Raw genomic sequence first — 20,160 nt, forward strand, 5'->3', positions numbered from 1 at the left:
TGGAAGAGGGGGAGGATGACGGGCTAGAAAGCTATTTTGCCTTCGCGCCGGGAGAGCAGTTGCTGCTGCTCTTCACGGAGCGCCCCCCCCGCAGGATGCCTTTCCAGCAGGGCTCTGCCCGGACGCGGCAGCGGACCGTCCTGCTGGTGGGGGTCGTGGTGCTGCTGGCCGCCCTCGTCCTCGCCGTCGTGCTGGCCTCCGTCCTGACTCACGGAAAGCAAGACGTCACCCCCCAGATGCTGAAGTGGAAGGACAGGGGGACCACGAAGAATCTGCAAGAAGTCATCCTGGGAAGATGCTACAACTACGTCGCAGCGCGGTACCCGGAGCTGGGGTGAGTAGCGGGTCCCGGTTTGGTGCCAGGTGTGTAAAGTGAGGAGAAGTGTCCCTCACCTCCACCGGCCGCGTCCACTAGATCTCCAGCAGCAGAGAGAAATCAAGGGAGTAAGACCCCCGTTGTGTAGCAAAACGTACCAACTTGGATAGTAACTGTTGGTCCCTGAGTGGTGGCTTTTGAAGGAAACCACCTGCAAAACCAATGTAAGTAACACCAACCCTGGACCCAAACTCGACCATAAATGCATTTTGCAACTGCTTCAAAGCCAGGTAAAACCAAGCTAGGTTCTAACAGGTTTGAGTACGTGGAGGTGAAGCAATTGGCTGTAAAGCTGATCTGACAAAAATCCTGTAGCGTGTGACACTGCATTCACATAACCAAAACTACACAGGAGGGAGGAGAAAGAGAAGGTTCAGCACAGATTTGTAGGATGGACAGAAATGTTAAAAAAGCCCTTGGAAACCTCTGGAGAGTTATAGAAAACAGATGTTTTTAGCGTGTGGGCAAGGCTTTGCATTTAGCACAGGCAGCTTGCACGGAGGGAAACTGATGGCTCCCAGTGCCAGCACGACAGCCCCAGCAAAACCTTCACCCAGTGGTGGTCCCTGATCAGCCCATTGCAGCAGGGACTAACACCCCGAAGAGCCACGGCTCCTCTGCTGCAGAAGAGGATTCCCTGAGCCCAGGTCTGCAATAGCCTGTTAGGGCTGAAAATTGATTTTCTGATCCACTTGGCTGCTGGGAAAGGCAGTGTATGAAATAGGGGGTGCCCCTGGACACCCTGTAGGTATTGGGGACACCCAGCCCCTCAGGATGGGATCCGGGGGAGCCAAGGTCTCTCAGAAGGGACCCAGCCATCACTTCTGTGGCACCAACCACCCTGTTCTGTGTCCTCAGTTGGCCTCTGGCAGACGTTTCCACCACCCTGAGCTGAGCGCTGTGGGGCTGCCCACACCTTGGCCAGGTGACAGAACCATCTTTAAAAAGGCAATTGCCACCTCTCGATTTCATGACATTGAGCTGATGAAAACAAAGCTGTACGTAGTTTGCTTGCCACTTCTCTTGGCCTCAGATGTCCAGTGCTGTGTGAAAAAGCTGATTTGTAGCATTTGAAGGTAAATGTGCACGTGGAAAATCATGGCCCCAGCGTGCAGAGTTTTAAGTTCATGCTTTGCATTAGACACTGAAGTAGGTCTAGTGAAGGGAAGGGGGTTTCTTTTAAAAATAAAATTAAAAAGCTCATGAAGCTTTTGCCAAATTGCCTGTGTTCCTAAAAGCACACAATTTACTACAGAAGTAGACACTCAATATTTAAATCTGAAATTATTTTGAAGCCCAACAGCCTTTATTATTTGTGCTTGTTTCATTCAAATCAGGGTGCTGAAGGTGCAAAACCCATTTTTGTGTGAATATGTTTTCAGCCACTGTCACACATATTTTCATTCACAACATCATCTGAATCTGAACCACAAATATCACTGAGAATAATTTGTTTAAGCAGTTGTTTCAAGGACACTTCTAAAAAAAATCAAAAAACCATGATCATAAGTTTTCTAAAAAAAGGTTGTTCTTTCGAGACATGACATTTTGTGCTATTCATAATCCCTCAGTGTTCAATAGCTTCATGGCTGTGAGCTCTCTTTTTATCAGATGAAATGACTTCTGTATAGTAGGACCCTTTTTTGTTTTGTTTAAGAAACAAATTTATCCAAGAGAGAGAGGACTGAAAAAAGGAAAGATGTGCTCTTTCACATACTCCTGAAATGTTCAGGATGTTCCTGAACAGGGCATTAAACATAGAGCTTTTCTGTGAATCCAACCTGAGATTCCTCTTTCCCCGTCCTGCTGAGCTCGGTGCAGTTTGTCATGTAACCAACCGCTTCTGTCACTGGTACTTTCTGATATTGAAGCAGGTGCCTTTAGAGCACATCAGGGAGTCCCGTATCTTTCATCTCACCCTCTTTCATCATTAATGTAGGCCTTGGATCTTGCATGGCATGAGATCTTTGGTGCACTTAATCAAAGAAGGGGACTAGGAACAGGGAACTGCAGAAACTCGCGCAGGCTTATGAGCTGAGCAGTGTTCTACACTCAGTTAGGACTTTTGTTGCCACAACTCCTACCATGGTTAGAAACTTTTTAATTTCCTCCTAAATTTGTCTCTAGACTATTCTTGCCCTTTTAATCATACACCTATACACATATTTGTCAAAAAAGCTCTGCTTTTAGTAAACTCATATTTTTACTTTTTTATGAGAGTGACTATGGTCCATATTTGATGATTTATATTTTTATTTTTTGAAAATAGCAAACCGATCACTGCAGTAGCTAGTGAGTATGATTATTTAGTACATTTTGGAGTGCCATATTTCGAACTAGAATAGCTGGCAGGTTTTGGAAAAACATATGAATATGGACTTTAGAATGTTTTTAGGTATGATAAATGGATTTAACAGAGGCCACAAGTCTATAGCTTCCGTTTAGCTCTTTTTTTTTTTGCAACTGCATGCTACAAATCATGTGAGAAGCCCACAGAAATGTTAATGTACACCTTCACTATCATGACTGCTTTAATCCCAGAGGGTACCTCATTGCACTCTCTCTCATAGAGAAGCCCCAGGCATCACACAAAGTCATCGTGATCTGGTCACGCCCTTCTCTTTCCCAATATGATCTGTGGGCTGAACCCAAGCCCAGTGAGGCCACTGGAAAAACTGCTGCTGTCTGCAGTTGAGTTTTGTAAGCATCTCATGCAATCAGGTTTTATCCTGTTGTTCCGTTTATTCTCTGAAATCATCAAAATGTTCAGGCGCTGTGTTGAACTTGCTTGGTAAAGAACCATTCCAAGGTACTATATATAGTATCTGCTGGTAATAATTTTAACTGCCTACATGCAATACAGTCCTCAGTTTTATTTCTGCTGCTGGCTGGATGACTCTTACAATTTGTACACGTAGCAGTTTCCTTGGTTAGTCTTTCTGCAAAGAACTGTTGTCGTGCCAAAACTCAGGAGAAAGAGGCAGGGAATACCAAATGCTTAAATAATGCATTTTCAATATTAGCGCCATTTGTTGGGAAAAAATGTGGAGGGTATAGCAGCAGGCTTTAGGGGTTTTGTTCCCTGCACGTAGAGTTGCACACCCAGATATTGACATTAAAGAGCAGTATTTCTTTTTGGTTTCCCTGGGAAATACTGGCCTGCTGCCAGAAGAAAGAGCTAAAGCAATAGTTTGTCACAGCTCAGAAGTCTTAATTTGCCTTTTATTTTTTTTCAACATTAACAAAAGCTGAAAGTTCTGCTTTTACTAGTCTTGCAAAAAATCCCGTACTTGTCAACCATAGGCATTGGTATGTACTGTCGTTTTGTCTGACTAAAGGTCAAAGGCAGTTTGATCTGAAGGAAGGATTTGACCTCAAATTACTACATCTCCTCTTTCCTGGTAACACGGACTCCCTCTCGTGGCTAAGAAACCACTTGGAAGTCTCATACTCCAGGTCTCTGGCAATACAAACTGAAGTTTACAAGAATGTACCCCTGGCATAAGAAGAGGAGGGAAGCACGATGGGGTGCGTGGAGCTGCACCCTTGTGCTGGGCCAGGTCAGTGCGGGGTCATTCGGAAGAACAACAGTGGTCAAGACCATTTGTGGGAACCCAGTAACTTACCCATCGCTCAGAAAATGCTATTTGTGATAGTTTTGCACCTTGATGCCTGTTGGGAAGGACAGGTGGTACCAGGTGTAGCATGAAACTGGTTGATACGACATTAACTGGTTTACTTTTCCTCTTCACCGTGTTTGAATTGACTGGCTGAGGTCAGATACGATCAGCACTTTGTGACTGGGGAAGGAGGGAAGAAGGCACATTATCTAGAAGGTCCTAGCCACTGATCCCCAAACCACAAACAATGCCCTGTTTCAATCTAAAAATAAACTCGTCTTACATTTGCCGCTCAAGAGATTTGTCATTCCCCAATAATGATTACTCCACCTCAGATCTGCAGTCACTTCTGGGTCTCTGATTCATCCAAGCCAAGCCAATCTTGCAAGGACCTACTATTAACAAAGTTTGAAGTCAAGTCAGCTTATTTTCTTGACTAACCTCTGCCAGTGAGAGAGCACCAAGGATGCAGACAGGGAGTCACTTCAGCAACGTATGTGACTGCCTGGGCCCAGCGCTGCTATTGTGTCTGGTTGAGCAGCACAAAAACCCAGTGATGAAGATGCAAAGCTTAGAACTTAATAAATTTTTCGTACGATGTTGTGTGGACACACGGGATATATTTCCCCCTTAAACACAGTTGGATCAACTAATGTTGTTTTTATATTTAGTGGCAAATTCCTGTTACAACAAATTTTAACAGTCTATAGTTCCATTAAATTTAGTAAAAGTTGTTGCATGTCCAGGAGAGCTTTGTCTCCTGACTGCATGATCATAAATGCATTTTGCCTTTTCATTCCTTGTGAAGATGGAGATACATTTTGTCAAAAAGAACATATGGAACATGGTTTTGTGTGAGGTACTACTGCACTTGGAGCATAATTTCTTCCAGAAAGAAACCTGAGTTTTATTGTATGCTTACTCTTGCATTTTGCCTTCATGCTTTGCTAGGCGTTTTTCATCTAATTTCCTTGTATTTGTTCACTGATTGTTAACACTTTCACATTGACTATGGCACTAAACAACAGCCATGATTTGATTCAGTGTCACAGAAATCTGAGCTTGGTTTTATATAGCCATGACATACTGAAACTTACCCAATATTTGTTTTTTCATCGAGAAAATATGTCTTACAATAAGAGAAACCCTTACTGAATCACAGTCTTCTGAAGGGTATAGTGTTACTAGCTAATTGTAATGCATTGGCACCCTATTAGAGTGTGCTGCAGACTTCTAAAGCTTCTCGGTCTAGTATACATTAAACTGCAGAGGATTTAGCTTTTGTTTCTTTTTAAAAATACTAAATGCTAAAAAACACATTACCGTTGTTATGCCATCTCTTTTGGTTCCCCAGCAAACAAATGTGTTTTGTTTGCACCATCTGTCTGCAGAAACGGATGTGGGGTAGTGGTGGACAAGGCGATGCTGTCTTGAGCTACATGCGGAGGAGTGTTGGCAGCAGGTGGAGGGAAGTGACTCTTCCCTCTGCTCAGCACAGGCGAGACACATCTGGAGTTCTGGGCTTCCCAGTACAGGGGAGTCAGGGACGTGCTTGGCACACATCTAGTGAAGGACCATGAAAATGATTGAAGTGTCCAACATACAGGGAGGGGCTGAGAGATCTGAGACCATCCAGCCCAGAGAAGGGAAGGCTCAGGAGGAAATTTAGTATCATAGAATCATAGAAATTATCAGTGTGTATAAATACCTGAAGGGGGGAGTGAAGAAGTGGGAGACAGGCTTTTCTCAGCAGTATTCAGCTGCAGGAGAAGAGGCAATGGGCACTATTTAAAATAAAGGAAATTCTATTTAACATAAGAATTTTATTTTTATTTTTTTTTTTTACTATAAGGGTGATCAGAGAGTGGAACAGGTTGCCTGGAGAGTTTGTGGAGGCTTCTTCCTCAGACATATTCAAAAGCAGACTGGACACAGCACTGAGCAACCTACTTTAAGCCAGGGGTTGGACTAGATGATCTCCAGAGGTGCCTTCCTATTCTTCTGTTTCTTAGAAAATGCTTTTAGACTTGCAAGAGGTCCGCTGGGTAACTAGGACAAACAGTGAAGCAGAAATGTTTCAGCTCATCTTTAGTGGCAATTGTATTCATACCTGTTATTACTTTTGGTTTGTCTCTGGGTATCAAGATGGGCACTGTATAATCATAATAATGCACTGCTTATTAAAATGCCCAGGTAAGAACCTTTGTTGCTATGCTTCAGGCCTCTACCAAAATGCAGTCCAGGTGAGACTTCTGCCCTTCTGTGACTTCTGGCCGTGTCCCACTTACAGACCATCACTGAAAACACCATATGCTTAAGCAGCTTGTTTTTTTCACCTGGGGAAGCTGAAAACCAGCCAGCAAAATCTGCTTATATAGATGAACTGTTTGCTGGTTTATAGCTGCCACCTCTTTGCACAGCCCTTCCCGGAAGGGTGATGAGGCTTAGCGCTGTCCTGGAGCACCGATTCCCAACTCACATAAAACACTCCAGGAGCTATAAACCAAAGCCACAAGTATACCTGCTCTTAAAACCTGCTCATTCCTGCCAAAGGTGAAGGACTGGCATGACAAGGAACTCTTGTTTGTTCCAGGTCATTCCTCCTACACGAGCATATGCAGTGCTGGGGTACAACCAGTAGAAATCTCACCTTGTACTTCTTTTTCCAGACTTCCACACTCCTCAGCTCTGCCTTGGGGAATTTAATTGTTCTGCCTACAGGCAACTTTTCCAGGTGTCATCTTTCTCTGTGGCAGAGTTTTGGCTCTCTGTCTCTACCCCCAGTCAGTTGCTCTGATGCTTTCTTTATTGGCTTTTGAACTATTTAATTAAGAGAGAGCAATATTTACAAAATCAAGTTGCCAAAAAAATCCAGTATGTCATTCTCATATTGGAAAAATGTCGGTTACCATAAATGTTATGGTGGCAGACCTCTGCAATAATTAAACTAAGTGCGTAGTGAGATGCTGGTGCTCGTTGAAGACATTGAGATTGACAGCTCTTCAATGATTTCTTTTTCCTTTATCCCTTCCTTTGTTAATTTTTTCCCTCTCTATTATGCTAATGCTAAAAGCAGCAGACAGTAGTCTCCTCAAATCCTCAGCAATGACAACATATTGGCTGACCTCTCTTAATTCACGTTTGTCTGATTTTTAGCACAAAGATAGGAGATTTTAGGTGCTAGAATAATAGGAAAGAAGCTGACGTGTGATACGGACGTACCTGTTTTCTGACTCTGTGGTCTAGAGATGGGGTTGGGCCATCACCTGGCATGAAAGACCGTGCACCTTTGGGGTTGACCTCAGCCACTGCTCCTGAGAAGTCTCATCTCCCGCATGATGGCAGTGTTCTCCGTGCCTTGAGCTCCTCACACCCGCTGCTCAAGTTCACTGCAGAGAGGTCCAACCACAGCTGCCTGGGCTGGGCTTGGCAGTGGCTCCAAAAAAGCTCTTCCAAAGCAGCACTGAGACACAGCAAAGCTGCAAGAAGGAAAGGGGGAGCAGAAGGAAACCCAGAAATACTTAGGGAAAAAAAGGTAGCAGAAAGATTCTGGGTTACAGAGGGCTTTCTCTCAACAGAAGCATAAAGGTTACTGTGTAATTTTTGACAATATAAAGACATATCTGCTCATAAGTTCACATGAAAAAACCAAACTGAATACGGATGTGTAAACTGCAAGCTGTCTACAGCCATCTCAGTTCACCTGAAAGAGGCAGATAAACTAACACACAGGCAAAGATGGGTCTGTTAGATGCAGAAATGCTGCTATACTATTTAGATCCTTTGATATGCATTCTCCTGAGACATCTGGGCTTTTGCAGGTGAAGCCTTAGACTCCCAGTAGAGTGTGAACTCATCTTATGCCTTTAAGGAGCTTTGCTGTAGACACAAACTTCTCATGGACTTTTTAAAGAGCCAGATTTCTGCATGCTTGGGTGCATATCTGTGCAACTGTTTTGGGTAATGGTGTTAGCAAATGAGATGGATTTTCTTAGAGGGTCTGCAACTGCTGGTGAGGTTTGATCCCTGCAGAGGCCAGTTAGTTATGTAAAGTGCTCAGGGGACTGTTTTAAGCTCTAACTTCAGAGCCTCACCACAGAACTACAAATAAAATCTCAGTGTGACCTGAAGACATTATCATGTTTTAGAAAGAAAACTCGAGACCTTGGAAAAGCTGCTATTGATTGCAGGGGAGACTACGTCTCGCCAGGGAGGTGTCTCTGCCTGATAGAGTGGTTTGAACAATATGGGCAGCGTTGATTGAATTCTCCAGAACAAAGCCTTGAAGTCACGTTTCACTTGAAAATTTAAAATGGGTGCCATACTTGAAGCATTTCTCCTAAATTTTTGCGTAAAAAACTAGAGGCAACACAACACAAGGAAACACTGCCCTTCTTAAGATGTTTTTAGCATCCAATGTCAGTCCAGTGTGGAACTGAAACCAAGACATTGCTCATGGTGTAACTGAAATCAGCAGAGGTGAATCTTTTCCTTGATATTATACCAGTTAAATCCATTTAAAAAAAAATAAAGAAAATAAAAAAACCCTTTATATTAATACTGATTTCCTAGGTAGCTCAATGCCATCCCATTCCTTTAAGTGAAAGGATACTCTTTCAAGGTTAGCCAGACCAGTGTACTGGTATGCAAGAGATAGTGATGCAGAAGCTGTCCATTTTTCTAATATACACATTAAAATTTGGCTGCTAGGATAGCTGCTAATGGAAATATTCTTGGCCTTAGCTGCTGTTTAATAGATTAATGTGATGCTCATACAAAAGGTAAATGGATAGAAATACTCAGATTCACTGGAAAATGCAACTTCTACCAAAATGTAAGGACAAATACAGGATATGCTTTGCAATATGTATAACATTCAGATTTAATAAGGAAATGTCAATTTAATGGTCATTTGTATCCTAGCCCTTACTCAATGCTATGCTGAGTGCAGGATATAGTGTCTGTCTCCAAGATGTCATAAGGCAAGTACTGTAATCCTTGCTTTCCAGAGTAAGATTTGCAGGTTCATTTCTTGAGTTAACAGCAGGTTTCACATTATTACTTCTAAGTCTGTTAATTGTTATTTTACATTTACCAGCATTTCCCAAACTCTACTGCTAGAAAAAGAAGTTAGAAAAAATTAAACATAAGATTAGGGTATATTTATTTTACTTGTCACTGAATTTGGATTAAATATTTCAGCTTCTGTAGTAGAATGAAACGCCTTAAGTGTTTCAGCACAGTTAGTCTCAAAGAAAGAAATCCATTGTGCATAAAGGTATGATATTTGCAGATACAATGCAGAATTAATATACACCCCAAAAACGTACAAAGAAAAAGCAGAGAAGCAGAGCACTCGACCCCATAGCAGTGTGGTGCATAAGTGCACTCACCGTGAACTCCTGTATCTGAATTAGAAAAATTTAATTAGCTAGTAGACTGGTGATCTCTTTCACACCCTTCCTTTCTTTTGTAAACCAAGAAGGAAAATGAAATGAGCCCATTCTGTGACTGAGAACTTCCCAGTGAGAAGTTGGGAGCAGCCTTAAGAGCACAGTTTTTTTCTCAGGCCTTTTTTGGCAGGGCAGATGTGCTTGTTTCAACCTGAAACTGTTCTTGCTGGAATTTTTAGCACACCGAGTGCCAGCAAACTTACCTTATTTTCAGGAGGCCCAGAGCTACAGCAGGTCTCTGCTCTTACTTCTGCTTAATTTGAGCTAAACGCTGCATGCTAGACAAATATTTTCTTGCTGTGATGGATAAAGGGACACGTGAAACTTTATCAGTAGTGTCTACCTCTACAAAATCACAGTCTTCTGTAATCTCTTAGAGGTGTGAGGCAAATCTGTATTTCATATCAGAGAAATAGCTTTCCAATGGCAAATCAATGAATAATTCTTATTCAGTTATAAAAATATACATGTTGGTTGGTGAGGACAGCAAAAATGAAATATTGTTTAGCTTTTTCATGTATTTGTTTACATTGAAGATCTGTATTTTGATTTCTAAAACAATGCTGAAGTTGCCTAGTTTCTATAAAAGCCAGTCTTCATCCTTTATTTTCTCCTGTGTGGCACAACTAAAAGCACCACACCAATTACCGGATGTAGAAGAGCTTCTCCCACTTGAAGGCAAAGCCTTACCACTTCCATAGCACTAAACGTCTCTGCCAGAACTGTGGATAAACACTCTTCTCACAGATATGAGTGACATCCATGCACATCATAGAATCATAGAATGGCCTAGGCTGGAAGGGACCTTAGAGATCATCTGGCCCAACCTCCCTGTCATGGGCAGGGACGCCTCTCAACTAGATCAGGCTACTCAAGGCTCCATCCAACTTGGCCTTGAACACCTCCAGGGAGGGGGCAGCCACGACATCTCTGGGCAATTTATTCCAAAGTCTTCCTGCCCTCGTACTGAAGAATTTCTTCCTAAGGTCCAATCTAAATCTATTCTCCTTCGACTTAAACCCATTTCCCCTTGTTCTATCAGTGGACACTCTTGTAAAAAGTCCCTCCCCAGCCCTCCTGTAGGTTCCCTTCAGCTATTGGAAGGCACCTATTAGGTCCCCCCGAAGTCTTCTCTTTTCCAGACTGAACAATCCCAGCTCCCGCAGCCTGTCTTCATAGCAGAGGTGCTCCAGCCCCTGGATCGTCCTTGTGGCTCTGCTCTGAACATGCTCCAACAGATCCACGTCCCTCTTATGGTGGTATCTTGAAATGCTAGAAAACTGATGTTTTGAATTTGTGCCTCAGCAAGCCGTCTCAGTGGGATTGTGAATCACTTGGATGGTTGTTGCTCTGTGCTTCGCACGGCCATGACTTGAGTCCAGCAGAAGAAATGCTTTATGCTGTGTCTGTCACTTACCTCTCTAGTCTGGAAATAAATAAAACATGGTTTTTTCTTATATGATTCCTTGAAAAATATTTTGTCTTCTGAGACCAAGCTTAAAACCTTTCTAATATGAAAGGATAAATGACCAGGTAACCAGCTGACACCTGTGGCTAACGCTGTTACGTAAAACAGATTTGAGAAGTAGTTTAAAAAAATTTTTAAAAAAAAGAGTCCTATCATGAGGACAAATCATTTAACAGATTAGAAAGCGAGAGCAGTATAAGTGCCTGTGAGATATACCAGTGCTTACAGCCAAGCCCCACAAATTCTCTTGATGATACCACTGACTGTGCAAAGCGAAGGGGACAGCTGCCTGTTCTGTGGTGTCACCCCTTAACCAGCAGGATCCCTCTCTTTTGGCTGATTCAATGTGGTCACGTTGTAATCCTGTGTGGCAGGGAGAGGTATTTACAACCTCCCAACCTCTAAATGAAGTACCAAAGACGGGAGGATGGTCTCTGAGGATTACTTACACAGTTTGCAGCCAGAGATAGGCTCCTCTGGAAGAAAATGCAGTATACCCAAGTTGAGTTTTGCCAAGTAAAAATGTGAATACACCCTGACTGACAGTGCAACAACAAAGGAAGGATTGTGGTCCCTAGAGCCCCTGCAATTTGGCTTATTTCTACAGTGGCTGTGATTGAAAGTGCATTTAGGCTCCGGGATAAAAGACAAAGTCCAATTAAAAATCATCATTGTTGTTTGTCTTAATTTACCTGCGGTAAATCATCTCTCAACTGTCTGTGTTCCAGTTTGTCTCTATGATGCTCAAACGGGAGCTCGGTAGAGGGGGTGATCAAGTTCAGTAGTAGGAATGAGATCACACAACTCTGGGGAAGTTTGACTTGAAAATGTTTGGAAATCTTCAGTGAGTTACAAGTGGTTTTCTTAAACCCCTTTAAGACTAATCCTACACATCCTACATGTTGTCCAAGTACCAGCTGGTAAAAAAACCTCCAGTTGCAGACAAAAGTCAAATTTTCACACGGTTTTTAGTGGGAACACACTGGGACATTTGCAAGTGGTGAAGAAAGTGGATGGGTCAAGTACAGTCAGAATAGCTCCATTCAGACAGCAGGATAATACCGTCAGCATTTAAAATTTGCATAGAAGTTGGGAAGAGAAGTGTGTGGGATCACTCTGTTGCTGTCACTGCTGAAGTGAGAGGGGCAGGCTTTCCGCTGAGCCTGAAACTGTGGGAGCGTAAAGAGGAACCCGTGGGGGGACAGCCTTGAAAACACATACTGGGCAGCCAATAATTATGAATTGTCTTAATGCAAAGTTTTCATTCATTACCTCAAGTACAAGGAAGCAAATGTCCTGAGCCATCCCAAATGCTACTATATGCTGCAGCCTCAGGAGAGGGGCATGCACTACTTCAGCACAGATTGCCTGCTCGCACTGTGCAACAGGTTTCCTCTCGGTAGTTGGAAAGCTCTGCTGCTCTCAGCAGAGAAGTGCTTTATTTCCTGGGCTGACGAAGCATCGTCTTAAGAAACAGGCATAGGATGAGGCAAGAGGGTTGTGTCCTGCTTCGAAGCAGTTCCCTCCTGTGTGAATTTAGAGGAATTCCTCTGACTCATGCCAGTGAGGGCAAAAGGGCCAGAACCTGTAACACGGTATCATGAGGAAGCTGAAGAAACCCACTGGAGAACAAGTGCCTGAGCTGGGTCTTGGTTATGTGTGTGCAAATAAACTATGGCTCCAGCAAAGGCAATAGCTGCAAATTACTGCGTAAATTAAAACAGTATCAGGTCTAAAACAGCCAGCCCCCTGCTTTTGTTTTAGATAAAATTATAGGTATCTTTTCTATAGAGCCAACACTTCATAGGGAGACACATGGGCATATTTTTGGCTCACTGTACCCGAGGAGGCAGTGTCCTTCAGCCACACTTTTAAAATGTACAGGCTATGGTCTGCCACATATGCTTCTCATTATTTGGTATGAATAATCAAGGAATTTGATCTGGTTATGTGATATTAGCACTGCTGTTTTTAAGGGACAATGACACAGAGAACATTCAGATACTACAATAATCAGTAAATTAAAATGCAAGAGAGAGAGCTGTTTTAGAACTGATCATTCCTCAGTTTATATTTAAATTGCTCAAATACTCTGCTTTGGTAATGGATATGTACTTTGGTGCTTGAGCACAGTCAGAACTCTTCTAAAATTTGATCCATAGTGTTTGACCATAACAGAAGGAGATCCTTTCATGGCCATAAATACTAATAAATACTAATTAACTATGTTTTAATCTTTCGGCAGAGATAAGGATTGCTTAAAAATATGGGAATCATTAAAACACGCCTTCATTTACAAGAATCCCTGTAATATTACAGCAGAAGATTATCAGCCTTTAATGGAGTTAGCAAGTCATCCTATACCCTGTAACAAGGTAACATTATAATGCATGGTGGGCGGCTTAAATAGGATTGTTGGGGGGTGTCTGCGCCGTGCTCGGTGTGATGGGATCTTGTCTGTAACGATTATGAGGGTCTGTAGGTTGACGAGGATGATATTTTGCTCTTGCACTTACTGCCAGTAGTCCTGCACTTACCAGCTTTGGACCCCAGCAACCCCGCTCTAGTTCTGTGGCTGGAAATCATTCCTGCCTAAGGCTTGCCTCAAATCTCAGTGCTGGGGTCATCCTGGTGAAGTGATGGAGATGTCCCTGTTCCCTGAGCTTGTGGCTCTCTGTAAGGAGCATGGTAGAGCTTCCAAAAAGCTGTTCTTCCACGTGCAGTTGCAAAGCACACAATGGATTAGGTATCTATCCTATAAGAACTAGTCTTTCAAAATTCTTTACAGGCTGGACATGTTCATTTCCACAAAAAATGACATCCAAAAAGATTTTGGACATGGGATCATGGGGTGCAGAAATAAGAACTGACCCATGAGGTGAATTTGCAGCATTTCAATAAAAACTAAAACTCCTTCACTCGCATGAAAATTTTTTAGTTTTCTCCAGGAAAATTTCCTGACCAGCTCTAGTATAAGTATCACTTATTAGACATTGTACCTTGTTTCACAGTCACTGTTTTGGAGCAAGACAAATGACCTCGCTCATCGTTATACAAAATCCAATCAAAATTTCCTTACCTTGGAGGACACCTTGTTGGGTTATATGGCTGATAGGGTTTCGTGGTGTGGAGACCCCTCTGCCCCAGGTAATAAGTCCTGTTTTTTTCCAAAACAAATATGAGCGCTGATTTCCAGATCATTCTTTCACCTTGTATATCTATTCCTAAACACAATCCTTTTCACATATTCTTTCCTTGTAATTTAGTTTAAAACCTTAACTGTGTTTTCTGTCCCACCTTATGGAAGACAATATAATACTTATTTCTCAGGTTAATTAAAAAACCACAGCTTTGGCTGTTATTAAAACACCAAGTTGCCTCTTGGACTAGCCCTCTCTATCTAGATTACTTGCTTCCTTCCTGTGACTTCCGTGGGACAAACTGCAAAACAAGAATGCCATTCAGAAAGATGCTGGCTGTAGGCCAGTCAAAGAGGCGGGAGCAGCATGTAGGTGCCCCGGGGTTATTGCTGCCCACATGACACCTGGGTTGGGACTTAAGGGCTGAAACTACTGAAAATGTTGGGCAGAGTTTAATTTTTCAGTGCAATCAGACAGTATTTGTCAAGAGCCAAGCTGTTTCTCACGCTTAGGAGTACGTGCTTTCTCAGTTTTCTGAGAATTATTTGCATACAGAGTCTGCAGCTGCCTCCCTGAAACATGCGTGAGCAGACAGAAGACCTTCGAATACATGTAAATTCCTCTTCCTCTTAGAGCCCTTTCCTCATGTGGCCTTCTTGCTTTGGTTGGGGGCACATCTTTTTGCCATCATTAATTGCTCTGAGAGCCATATAAACATTACAATATTCATTCTAATGTTAGCTATTCTATAAATGTATTTCTTCTCAGGAATCAACTATGAATCTTGTCCAAAACGAAGTGAATGTGAGAGCAACCCCAGCTCTGTATTCTGGAAAATGGCATCCAAGATGGTAAGACCTAGTATAAATGTCCCCGAATCCAACGATGTTGAAATGCACTAAGTTCCTAACACTACTAGAAATGTGAGTTTGCAGATCAGACTTAAAACATGGAATAATAAAAGTTCAGATGAGCTTTAGCTTCATATGTGCTAAAAATCATGGCATTGGAAATTTGTATTTCCAAAGTCCTGTATTTTATGTACAACATTTAATGTCACTGTAGTTTGAACACTCTGTGGACAGAGACTGTGTGTCGTGTCTAGAACAACACAGAATAAACCACAAAAGCAAATAATGTTTACAGTAATAATAATCACTGCCTTAATTAAATCACAGTACTGAAATAGCTAAAATAAAAGAAAAAACATTTTGGCATATTAATGTTGACACCAGTGCCCAAATTGTCACAGAAATTTTCCAGGCAGCTGAGAATCCCCTTGTATAAACCTGGAGAGCACGTCCTCCTGCAACGGTATCTGGCAAGGTTCATATGATGTACTCACCCATATGCACATGCCAAATCCCATCACATGAATGAGACCCTGCTAGTCCAAGTTAAGCAGTTAGCTTGGCTTTGTTGGACCAGCACTTGACAGAATAAACTGCTCTCCACTAACAGTTTAATTAATATGTTTCTCAAGATGTCACCCTTGATACGACTATTAGTAGATGAGTGCCCAGGTAGAAATAAAGCATTCTTGTATGCTTCAGCTCTCATGTGTGTAAGAAAAAGTCTACTCAGTGTAAAAAGAAAAATAATTAATTTGGGGGGGTAAACTAGTGCGTATACATAAGTTTGCCAAGCTCAGAACAGTTTCTGTGTTCTCATTAAACCCCTCAATTCCAGAGTCTGGGAGGGTTAAACCACTGTACAGAGTCAGGCTTGCTTGTTTGCAGGCTTTCTAATCCAAATAAACTTAAGATCTACTAAAACTCATGCATATTACATTAGAAAGTTACACGGAATGAAATTTTCCTGCAACTTCCCAGCTCTTGAGATCTGAGTTTGAGCCACGTTGTTCAGATGTAAGACGACCTGGAAGATTTGATACATATAGTAACCTGTGTTAGCCTTTTTAAAAAGTCTTTGTCTTACTGGTGGATTATGGATCTAGAGTGGTTACTTTATGTTGTAACTTTAGCAGTCTTTAAATATCTGGATATGAGTTTTGGAGAGTAAAAAAGCAGTGATTACATAATGCAGTAATTAAAAAATCAAAGAAAATAAAACCCAGTGATGAGTTCTACTAAAAACCACTGGGGAGAAAAATACCAAGCCACAAAAGAACACAGAGCATGACTCACAAGGTAATGAGTGCACAATGGTTTGTGTGTCCTTAAACTAGTGGTACCTCTGTTCTGGCTCGTCCTCACCACCTGAGTTAAAGCGGTGCGAGGCTTATTCCAAGTTAGTGCAGCCCCATCAGACAGCTGCAGCTGCTGAGGCTCTCGAAAGCCCTGTAAAAAATGAAAACAGCAGTGACAGCAAATTTGTTGCACTGATCACGTGCAGCCTCAGACTGCCAGTTCATAGCTGGCTAATGCAGCTTTATCACAGTTTTGCCAAAGCCTATAGAAGCTTTTTTTTTTTTTAGCACTGGCAAGTTCTACAAAAATATTGGCCAGTTCCTCTATTCGTATAAGCTAGTTCTGATGAAATTAAAGAAGTTATAGAAATTTGTACTGGCCCCAAGTCTGACATGTAATGTCAGAATATCATGTCCATTTGTTTTGTTCAGTTTGCAGAAGCAGCATGTGGTGTGGTTCAAGTGATGCTCAATGGATCGATAGAAGCTGGAGCTTTCAGAAACAGCAGGTATTTACTCTACCATCCATGTTTCTGTGGAGCCTGCATGCTGGTGAATGTGTCTTGGCCAGTGAGTCCCAGTACAAAATGGATTCTGGTAAACTCATATGGGAGTCTAAACCATCCACTGCATAGAGCTGATTCACTTAACTCCTTCTACCCAGTGACTGTAATTGAAATCTTTCAGAGGGTATGCAGGTGGCGTATCTAGTGCGCTCTTACTGCATAAAGTATCCTTGTTACTGCAGTTTATTTATTTATTATATATGAACGACAAATTTCTAATAGTTCATGGAGCTGACTGGACTTTACCTCTCCAGACTGTGCTTCCTTGAGTTACCTGGCAAGAAGTGTAGTCTTGAATAATATTGGAAGATGAAGAATATGCTGGCTGGGGGAACAACCATGTTCATTTTCCTTGCACCAAACCAAATCAATAGCCAACAAACTGAACAGGAGAAAAGGCACTAAAGATGGAAAAACTTCAGCTTCTTGCAGCCTGTAGGCAGTTTCAAAAGTTCTCCTGCAAGCGAAATAAGACTGGAGAGAAAATATTTTACCATGAAGCAATTAAATAGTCTATGAAAATTCATTGGCCAATTCTTTCACTGGGAATAGTACCAATGCTAATAAGCTGTAGTATCTGGGGAACAGACTGTCTTTCTCAAATAACTAAGACAGTTTTGCTGTTTCATATTGCATTTTTACAGCACCTTCGGAAGTGTTGAGGTCTTTAACCTAAATCCAGATAAAGTCTCTGCAGTACACATTTGGCTTATGCATGACATTGGTGGGCCTCAAAGGTAAGTCATGCTGGTACACAATGGTGTGTGGTGTGCAGAAGGCCGACGGCGCAGCTCAGTTCTGACCAACAGCAACGCTGTCTTAAACCGGCTCTACATTCACTTTCCTCACTGCTTACTTTCCTGTAAAGAATAACATTTGTGATGTTGTTTTATTTAGCATTTTTGTAGCTACTGCTGAACAGTTATAGCTAAGACACAATGATGTTTTTCTTGCTTTGAAGAGGTCCTGTGACCTTTAAATTCCTTCCAACCCCACTGAAGTCTACAGACCTTTATTGTGGGTGCAGGACTGAAGTCACAAAGCAGGCTATGTTTGCAAGGGTGAGCAGCTGGAAAATATGTTTGTCCACAGGAATAGTGTAAATGTGCTGAGCAGAGCCATTTTTGATAAAATAATTTCAAATGCTGGAACAGGTGTCCAAAGAGATTGCGGAGTCTCCACCTGTGCACACACTCAAAACCTGACTGGGTCCTGGGCAACCTACCATAGCTGATACTGATTGGACTAGATGATTTCAATTACCTAAGTGATTCTATGATATTAATAACAAATCTGTAGTTTAAATGCTTTCCATGAAATTCTTGATACCAGCACAGTGACCTCAAATAACACCAGATCTCTCACATTCCAAGCACAGAGCATGAGGCTCAGTACCTTTGAGCCCAATCTGCAGAGCCACTGCTGTGGTTCACGTGGTTATAATGCACTGCCAGGGTTTCTGCTGCTCCTAAGGACCCCTCATGACAGAGGCAGCAGCTTTTGATGCTGTGGGTCAGGAAGCAGGCTGTGATGATGCAGCGCAACTCAGGAATGAGTGTGGACCCAGCAGAGACCCTTGCTCAGGCAGCCTCATTGCGTGACACAGTGCCAGCTCCAGTGTTGCAAACCCTCCCCTAGCCCAGACACCCAGAAGTGTCACCTTGCCACACAAGCTGACATACCTATCACAGCTCACAGCCATGCGTCGATCCTGTGGTCAGCATGTCAGACATACTCTTGTGGCCCATTGTGTAAAGGTTTGCTCAAAAAAACGACGTGGAATAATCAGTACATTACTTCCCCCAGACATGGCACTTCATCATTTCTCCCTTTATTTCCCAGCATAAGAAAAGCCATCATGTTCCTCCTCAACAGCTTCAATAGCCTGGTGCCCTGCCAGCCTTCTTGATGCACCCTCCTCCTTTGCCAAATTCACAGCAGTTTACTTTTTATTTTCAACTTACTTCCAAGGAAGAAGAGGCAGGGTAACTCCAATAATATATATTCCTTTTATCTTCTGATTTGTATTCCGTGTGAATCACTGATAACATCTGGCAAATCTAGTGAACAAAGAAGAGTTGGCTCTGCTTTCCACTAATGCCATATGTTAGGGACTGGATTTTCCCCAGTATTGTATTGTTGCCCTGATATGTGTCCTATACTCTGGAGCAGGAGATGATTTTTATCCTTAAGTAACAACTCTTTTGCAGTGTCTCTGTCCATGTCTATGATATTTATCAATCCTCTCACTACAGCTTTGGGGCCCCTTGGGCTATTCCAAGCAAATTAAACATAAAAATAAAGAACTCAAAGGTACGAAATTGCTACATGCTTCATGAAATCATGAGCCAGTTGGAAAAGACATACACAACTTAAGGCTCCTACCAATGGAAAAGTGGTTGTAAGAGCCCCTTGTTCAAACAGAGCAGCAGCTGCCACAGACTGAGTCAAACAGACAGGAGGTGCACCCAGCCTTGCATTCTCCCATGTTCTCTACTTACTTTCTCCTATCTTCTGGCCTACCTGGGACTTAACCACTGGTTTTTGTGATTGGTCCTTTCTCATCACACAGAGCACTTGATTCCTATGTCCTGTCACAGATTTAAATGAGCCTTATATCGTGCTCCATTTGATGGAAGCCTCCAGCAGCTCTGGAGCAGTTCTAGAGCACATTGAACTGTGAATGAAACTTTGTTGTTCCCACAGACACCTTCCTGCACAAAGTTCTTGTGCAAGACGCACACCTCAACATCACATAGTTTCTACCAACAAAGGCCCAATGGTAGCCAAACAAACCTGATGAACTTTACAGCATGTTAGAAAACAAACTTTTAAAGAATCTTACCTGAAATAAAGCAGCGTGACATGGTGTGGAATTTAGCTGAGCTTCTTCTTGTACACACAAGGAATACAAGTAACGAAAGGTTTTTCTCTCCAGCGAATCCTGCTCAGGTCATTCCATAAAGAGGTTAAAAAGCATCTTAGAAGAGAGAAACTTTAAGATCACCTGTGAAGACAATTACAGGTAATGACCTGCTCTTATTGGTAACAACTTGTTGAAATTAATATTGCATCTCCCTCTTAATATAGGTTTACAGCAAGCTTAGAGCAGATTCCCCTCTTACTGCCATCATATCCCCCTGGTGTGGTTGTGTGCTTCTCAGGGGCTTCGACTCATGCTGCGGACCTTGTGTTGTCAGGGTCTGGGTCTTGCCAACTTGTTAAAATTAATATTGCATCTCCCTCTTGACTTAATATAGGTTTACAGCAAGCTTAGAGCAGATTCCCCTCTTACTGCCATCATATCCCCCTGGTGTGGTTGTGTGCTTCTCAGGGGCTTCGACTCATGCTGCGGACCTTGTGTTGTCAGGGTCTGGGTCTTGCTCTC

General features: G+C 42.4%; 1 protein-coding gene across 1 annotated transcript; it reads left to right on the forward strand.

Annotated features, from left to right (window-relative positions):
* Window positions 1-95: 95 nt before the first annotated feature.
* On the forward strand, window positions 96-19,797 carry CD38 (CD38 molecule; the record flags this gene model as incomplete). Its single annotated transcript, XM_009872750.1, has 7 exons — window positions 96-334; window positions 13,163-13,292; window positions 13,929-14,064; window positions 14,826-14,908; window positions 16,639-16,715; window positions 17,417-17,509; window positions 19,711-19,797. Coding segments are annotated over exons 1-7 (845 nt in total), but the record flags the coding sequence as incomplete, so codon positions are not given.
* Between the last annotated feature and the right edge of the window lie 363 nt (window positions 19,798-20,160).

Source organism: Apaloderma vittatum, unplaced genomic scaffold, assembly GCF_000703405.1.
Source record: "Apaloderma vittatum isolate BGI_N311 unplaced genomic scaffold, ASM70340v1 scaffold28457, whole genome shotgun sequence".
NCBI lineage: Eukaryota > Metazoa > Chordata > Aves > Trogoniformes > Trogonidae > Apaloderma > Apaloderma vittatum.